The sequence below is a fragment of the Dysidea avara genome, chromosome 12 (genome assembly GCF_963678975.1).
Source record: "Dysidea avara chromosome 12, odDysAvar1.4, whole genome shotgun sequence".
In the NCBI taxonomy this organism is placed as follows: Eukaryota; Metazoa; Porifera; class Demospongiae; order Dictyoceratida; family Dysideidae; genus Dysidea; species Dysidea avara.
The window spans coordinates 12110436-12118736 of record NC_089283.1 but is presented as its reverse complement, the minus strand read 5'-3'; the positions used below and the strand labels follow the sequence as shown (position 1 = coordinate 12118736).

General features: G+C 40.3%; 1 protein-coding gene across 1 annotated transcript; it reads left to right on the top strand.

Annotated features, from left to right (window-relative positions):
• Positions 1 to 4012: 4012 nt before the first annotated feature.
• LOC136239833 (probable serine/threonine-protein kinase DDB_G0271682) lies at positions 4013 to 4886 on the top strand. Its single transcript, XM_066030584.1, has 2 exons — positions 4013 to 4819; positions 4869 to 4886. The coding sequence occupies exons 1-2, from the start codon at positions 4013 to 4015 to the stop codon at positions 4884 to 4886; spliced, it is 825 nt and encodes a 274-aa protein (XP_065886656.1).
• Positions 4887 to 8301: the final 3415 nt, after the last annotated feature.

The following is an 8301-nucleotide window of genomic DNA, read 5'->3' as shown; positions in this document are numbered from 1 at the left end:
TTTGAGGCTTTTCAATGGTTTTGCCTGGCGGTCGTAAAACATCTTTTGTTGTTTTCTGTGTTTTTGAAGTTCCTCCTGTACTGCAGTTGGGTTAATTGTTGCTGGCTTTAGTAAAGTATTTGCTGTAGGTATGAGAGTCTTTGTCCGCCTCCCCATAAGTCGCTGGGCTGGTGACCCAAGGGTGTCTGACCATGGTGTGTTCCGATACTCTAGCAGTGCTAGGTAGTGGTCATTTCCATCATGTGCTGCCTTCTTCATCAATCGTTTGATGGTTTGTACTGCCTTTTCAGCCATGCCGTTGGACTGTGGATGGTATGGACTGGATGTACGGTGGTCAATCTGGTATTGCTTGATAAACTGTTGGAACTCGTGGCTGGAAAATTGGGGACCATTGTCGGATATCAAGACATCCGGTATTCCATGACGGGAGAACTGAGATTTGCAATGCTTAATTACTTGCTTTGCTGTGGTGTGAATGAGCAGGTCTAGTTCAACAAATCCTGAGTAATAGTCCACTATCACAAGGTACTGCTTTTGCTGCAGCTCAAAAAGATCAACACCAACTTTGGACCATGGACGGTCTGGGATAGAATGTGGGATGAGAGGCTCCTTCTGGTTTTTTCTTTGGTATGTATTGCAAGTGCCACAAGCTGAAACGGTATCTTGGATTTGGGATGACATCCCTGGCCAGTACATTATATCTCGGGCTCGCCGTTTGCATTTCTCTATACCTAAATGGGAACAATGTATCAATTTCAACATCTCTGGCTGCATGGCCTTAGGAATTATGAGCTTTCCCCTTTTAGAAGAACTCCGTCGCTGGAGGATATTTGATCTCGGAATGACCAATACGGTAAACACTCAGTTGGCACTTGTGACTTGTGATCTGGCCAACCATCCAGTGTTAGTTTCATTAATTGCTTTAGAGCTGAATCAGATTGGGTCATTGATTGAAATTGCTCTAACTTGGTTTTTGATATTGGCAGTGATGCTACTACATTCACTTCAAATTCAAATGATGTGGAGTCATCTGGCTGTTTTGTTAGATACGCTCTGGACAGAGTGTCTGCAATCACTAGCTGTTTACCAGGGCGGTAAATAAGATTGATTTGATACTTTTGTATGGACATAATCATCTTCTGGAGTCGCAGTGGTGCTTGATGTAGTGGCTTCTTGAGTATGGCTTCTAAGGGTTTATGGTCAGTCTCTACTTCAACAGACGGCATGCCGAAAATGTACTCATGAAATCTGGTGCATCCAAAAACCACAGCGAGCATTTCTTTCTCAATCTGGGCGTAGTTCTGCTGGCACATAGTGAGGGCTCTGGATGCATAGGCAATGGGGTGATTATCTTGTAGAAGTACAGCTCCCAATCCTTTAGAACTGGCATCGACGGATAGCTTGGTAGGTTTACTAGGGTTGAAATACTTGAGCACAGGGGCAGTGGTGATTAATTTCTTCAAAGATAGAAAACTGTTGGCTTGTTCAGTGTGCCAATGCCATTCCACATTCTTTTCCAATAGGGTTCGTAGAGGCGAAGCTACAGTGGATAAATTTGGTATAAACTTGCCCAGATAAGTTAACATACCTAAGAATCTCTGAAGATCATCTTTGTTCTCTGGACATGGCATTTTAAGAATGGCATCGGTCTTTTTTGGATCAGGTTTGAGACCATCTTTGCTAAGTATGTGACCGATATAGGTAATGGCATCCTTTCTGATTTGGCACTTGGTTCTATTGAGCTTGAGATTTCTGTGCCGTGCTCTTTCTAAGACTTGTATTAAGCGGGTGTCGTGTTGCTCTTCATTTTCGCCCCATATGAGCAGGTCGTCCACAACAACTTCGACTCCTGGTATATCTTGAAACATCTCTGACATTATTTTCTGGAAAATGTCTTGGGAAGACGAGAGCCCGAAAGGAAGACGTTTGAACATGTAGCGTCCAAAGGGTGTGTTAAACGTGCAAAGCTTTGCACTTGGTGTGTCTAATTGGACTTGCCAGAATCCAGAACTGGCATCCAGGACAGAGAAAACCTTGGCATTTGGCATTCTTGTAACGATGTCATCAATTGTGCTCATTGGATAGTAATCACGTTTGACTGCCTTGTTTAAATCGCGTGGGTCTATGCAGATTCTGAGGTTACCATTTGGTTTAACAATTGTTACCATACTATTTACCCAGTCTGTGGGTTCATCAACTTTCTGGATTACATTGAGCTTTTCCATGCGACTGAGTTCCTGTTGAATTTTGGGTCTCAAAGTGACTGGAACTTTTCTCGGTGGGTGTACAACAGGCTGGGCATTTTTGTCAATTTTGATGTGGTACAAGGCGTCTGTGATACATCCCAATCCGTCAAAGACATCACTGTAGGCATTGAGAATATCATCAGGTTGATTGTTGATAGCATCTAATCGTTGCACTAGATTCAGTTCCATACAAGTCGTCAAGCCTACTATGTTGGGAACATTCTGGTCAATCACTTCAAAAACCACAGGGTAACATTTTCCTTTGTGCTGGCAGTTTAGTGTGACCTTACCACATGTGTCGAGTCGTTGGCCACCAAAGGCAACTAGCCTTGCATGAGATTTTTGCAGTGGGGTTGAGCTTAGTTGGAGGTATTTCTGTCTGGAGATGACATTACATTGTGCACCTGTATCAATCTTAAAACTCATTTTCTGGCGATTTACGAGGATTGTTACTTTCCAATCGGGTGACTTTGAAGTAGCACATTGTATCATACCAATAAACATGTCGTCAGGGGAATCGGAGTCTTCATGTGTAACACTGTGCACTTTCTTTTGGTACTTTGTAGCAGTGCGACTTCGACAAACCTTTGCAAAATGGTTTCTACGACCACAATTGTAGCATTCTACGCCTTGTGCTGGACAGGGCTGGTGACGATAGTGTTGATTTCCGCATCGGTCACATCGAGGTTTGGGGTTTGCTTCTTGACTTTGACGTCGTGCTGTAACAGCAAGGACTTCCTGATAGTGTGTTTCTTTACCGGTAGTACTAGAACTAATGGTTTTCAATTGGGTAGATGTAGCTTCGTTCGCTCTACATATGTCGAGGGCCTTCTGAAGAGTTAAGTCGCTTTCTTTTAATAGACGCGCACGGGTCTTATCGCAAATAATGCCACACACAATCCGATCACGAATCAGACCATCCTTCAATTCGGCAAATTCACAAGATTGAGCTTTTGTTTTTAAATCTGTTACATACTGATCAATGGTTTCTCCTGGTTGCTGGTTTCGCGTGTTGAACTTGTGTCTTTCCCACGTAATATTTTTGCGAGGGTTGCAATACTCATCAAACTTTTCTATTATTTTATCCACCTTGTTCTTGTCGTCGGCATTTTGCCATGAGAAAGTATTATAAACTTCCAGTGCCTCCGGTCCGGCCACGTGAAGAAATGCTGCGGCTTGAATTCCCGCGTCTTTTGTAGATAGTCCACTAGCAAGGGAAAATATCCCGAAACGTTGTTTCCATCGTCTCCAGTTGTCAGCAATAGTTCCGTCTAAGTTCAATGCCTCTGGTGGCGAAAGCTGATCCATTTTCGCAAGAAACTTCTGACACCATGTAACAACGTGCTAAGAATGTTCTAGAATGATTTCACAACACTCACGTGCCTTGTACAATCACGTGCTAATCTATATATTACACAGCGTTTTAGAAAATACAAGTGAAATGTCTTCCAAAAAAAGGGCGTGGTCATTTTTGGGTATTTCGCCCCGGATAGAGCATTTGGCACATATCCCATCTTATTCCTTGGGGTCAAATTAGCCAAGAACAATTGAGTTATCCTCTCCTAAATTAAGTGCATACAAACTCAAGCCAGGTCCTAGACTATAGTGATTGTGGGAGACCAGCGCTGGATAAGTAACCTAGACTAGTATACTATTCTACTCTTCACGTTACACAACAGCTCCCGGTGTTTATGAGTATTTCTCCATTTTAAGGCACATTTGACAATATGAGTATTTCTCATTTTAACGTACGATACTAGGTTGTGATGACCGTCAACCTTGCCAAGAATGACCGTCTCAGACATCTATATCTTACTGGAATAAAACCAACAGGAAAAGACATTGGCTTTGGCACGTATGGAAGAGTTTTTGAAGTCGAGTGTTGTGGGACTGTTTGTGCAGCCAAAGAAGTGCACCCAACTTTAGTACAGGGAGTTTCACCAGGAGAATACAATAGATTGAGGAAAGCATTTCTTACTGACTGTGCTCAGAGCATGATCAGTCTTAGTCATCCAAACATGGTTAAGCTTTTGGGATTGTACAATCCTGGTGGTGACTCACAATTACCAATTCTGGTGATGGAGCGAATGCAGGAGAACCTTACATCACTGGTAGAAAAGTGTCCAAATATTCCAATGGTTATCAAATTGTCTATGTTATTGGATGTTTCTAAAGGATTATGGTACCTCCACTGTCATGACCCTCCAATTGTTCATAAAGATCTTACCCCAAATAATATTTTATTGAATAATCAGATGGTAGCGAAGATCAGTGATTTAGGAATAGCTAAAGTGATAAAAACACATGGCAAGAACACAAAAGCTTGTTCATCAAGAACAATGGATTTTATGGGGCCAGAGACTGTAGCAGAGAATTCAGAGTATGGTCCTCCCCTTGATGTGTTCTCTTATGGTGGAGTAATACTTCATGTGGTGAATCAAGAGTGGCCAAAACCACAACATTATGTGGTGACTGATCCTAAGACTAAAAAAATGATGGCACTTTCAGAGGTAGAGAGACGCCAGCACCATATAGAGAAGTTGAAAGGAGATCCGGGAGACTTGGCTAATTTAGTCAAGCAATGCCTAAGCAATGATCCACATGGACGTCCTTTAATATCAGATGTTTCAGAAGAAATAAAGAGAACTCTAGAAGAAGTAACAAGTGCTAAAGGCCAAAACAAACCATGTAATCATATCATGGCTAGTAGAGGAAGCAACCAATGTTTTGAGGGGTACCACTGTGACTGTATCACCATTAGATGTGGTAAGTATGGAGGTTTGTATTTTCTTGTCCCAAAAACCAGCCTCACTTTTCCTTCATGGAAGCTTGACAGTATTGGTTAGACATAACCAAACCCATAATTAAGTGTCTTCAGAGTGACTCCCAAACGTTTCCAACAAGTTTCTATGAATGAAGCTTTTATTTAACTAAATTTTCTAGTAACTAACTGATGCCTTCACCGAACATAACTTCACTGTCTAACGTTGCTTTGGCCTAAGATATGCCTTTTACTGCAGTGGCTACAGCATGGATGTTCCCATTTCTTTCTTCACTACCACGTAGGTGTTGATTTGTGGTAATGCTTCATTGTATAATGAGTGGAACATACGTAGCTGAAAATGAAGCTACATGACCATCTTGCATTTCAGTAATTAATAGTCGAGTTTGTCATGTAACTAATTTCTGTATAGGGTTTCCTTTGATGCGGTACGTTGTGATGGCTCACCAGTAATGAGTTATGTCATTACAAAGAAGAAAAGTGTAAGATTTGAATAGGGACCATAGCAATGAAACAAATGAGGTAATCTAACACGTGCAGCTATACTATCACATTCACTGTCAAACACAGCAATATCAAAGAGGTAAGCATGTGTTCACTCCCAATAGTTTTGGATTAGAGTGAGCATGTTTTCATGTTGTAAACTTGTTTATGTGACCTGAATCATCTATACTAAATGTATGGGAAAGCCTCATCACTTGTTCTTGCTTGTATCAAAGCACTGCTAAATGTATACTGGCCTACAGTATGTAACAAGAGTTGATACGAACACACTATAGTTGACATTAAATTCCCAATTCAGTCATATACAGCCTGTCAATATATAGCATAGTCATAACTCAAATAGGAATTAAACATCCACTAGTATAGCTGCATGTGTAGATGACCTCCCTTGTTCATTACTTTTTATTTCGATGATCCCTAAAATTTCAAACCAGGCATGCACCCACATCCTGCCAAAGGTTGGCTGTGGGTACACACCTACCATGTGACTGCGTGTTGGTATGTCTGTCCAACGCCCACGTGAACAAAAAGGGCTTTAAACTTCAGAAATAAACCTTCATTTAATAAATAATGTGCTGTATAACAGGCATATAAAAAAACGACTGAAAAACAACATAGCAGATCCCAAGAGTGGCCTATCTTTTTGACCCTTTGTATGCAAACTAAATTAAGAAATGTACTTTATTAATTACAAAATAATTGGTGAATTACATTCAATTTTAGTGTACTATTAAATGTACTGTTATAAAACAAGGCGAAATACAAAGCTGCAAGAAGTAATAGCATGGTGTGTGTTAATTAATTTATAAAGAGTTTATATATCAAGACTCATGGTAGTGAGTTGCGTGGCCAAGGAAAGTAGGGTGCACAACTACAGTAAGTAATCCCTGTTATATTTTAGTAACTCCGCATGAAACTTTGCTGAAAATATCATATTCTTTCCCTTCTCCTCCTTCGCATACTTGTTAGCGCAGCTGCCCATTTTTTGATGCTTATGTCTTAGGCTGTGATAGTTCCACAGCCTTAGATTTACTATCACAAGTTCTTTGGCTAGTTAAGTTTCTTCAGTACAAATCTTGGAAATCTACCTCTTTTGCAAGAGCCATTATCAGCGATTTTCTCAAAGTTTGATTCATTCACTCTTGTGCTTCATGGGACAATCTTTGATATGTAATTAAACACATAGAGTAGTTCCGCTCGATTATGACCTACCGTTTTTCTGGGAAGTGGTAAGTTAATTCCCATAAGTTTTGAAGATCGGTTTCTCTTGGTTTTGATGTGGCTAAGATTGGGTCTTCTTGAACAGGATCTTGCTACACGTCTTGGTATTAGTGAAGCTACTGCAAGTAGAGCATTTGTCTGCTGGATCAACTATATGTATCTGCAATTAGGGTCACTCCCACTATGGCCTTCTAGTGAGTCTGTCCAAAGGTATATGCCAACTGTATTTAAAGAAGCATACCCAACTACTTTTTGTATTCTTGATGCAACTGAGATCATGTGTGAAGTACCAGCAGTGCTATTCTTCGAATAAATCTCACACAACAATGAAAGGATTATTGGCTGTGGCATGTAATGGTGCTATTATTTTTGTCAGTGAACTATTAACGGGTTCTATCAGTGACAGACAGCTAACTATACAAAGTGGCATTGTAGAAATGTTAAAATGTGTACCTCCAGGTAAATCAATTATGGCAGACAAGGGTTTTGACATTCAAGACTTATTGGTAAAGTATGGTTTACTTATAAACCTTCCTCCTTTCAAGGGAGTCACAGCGTTATACCTATCTGATGTGAAGAAGACTCAAACTATAGCAAGAGTATGCATTGATATAGAGCGTGTGATTGGACAAGCAAAGAAATGTTATCGTATACTGTGTGGCGTTATACCACTTACAACCACTGAATCTACATGTATCAACCAGGTAAGGTCGGTGTGCTGTATGTTGACGAATTTCTGCAGAAAACTAATCAATGAAGATGGAATGGATATTGATTGATGCATACTTTGTAAGCAAACTTGTTACAAAAGTTATAATGTATTTGTAGCTGTTGTTAATGTACTGTGTTTCTTGTTCCTGTACTTGTAGATATGTATAAGCATGATTAAAATAAAACTGATGTAGGATAGGAAATACTGATGTTTCCCAGAATGAGGTGTTGTAGCTGAATATGAATCTGATCTGGTTTGTCACCAAGCCATACTACAAAATCACACCACTAAACACCAGTTATGGCCAACTGTCCCTGTATCTGAAAGTAATATTCATGTTCATATTTCAAACTTGGAGTACCATTGGAAATACCATAACAGAAATTTGGGTGTTGGCATGCTTCATTGATCGACCTGCCAAACACAAAATAAGGACATTTGATTTCTGCTAAACCCAACACGCCATTCTCTTCTACCAACCAATCAGGACTAGCTCCTAAAAAGCTGTACTCTGTGTACAGTACTAGCCCACACTCTCTGATTTTAAAATCTTTCACCAGTGCCGATTTCAAACCTTTGTAAGCATTTGCAGCAATGGGTTCTAATTGTCTTCCATGTTGAATAGCTGGTATGTGGCTAATGGCTGGGGGATGAAACAACCACTGTATGAAGTTGTCAGTAACTTCTCTACGCTTGCAAATAATTCTAAAGTTAGAGGAAGTAATTGTTCTTGTGTGGTACTCCTTCCACACCACAGATGAATGTTATCCTATTGTTGCTTGTTGCCAGTGAAATCCTTTTAGTAGGAGTGAGTGTACCACTGACATGTTTTCTAA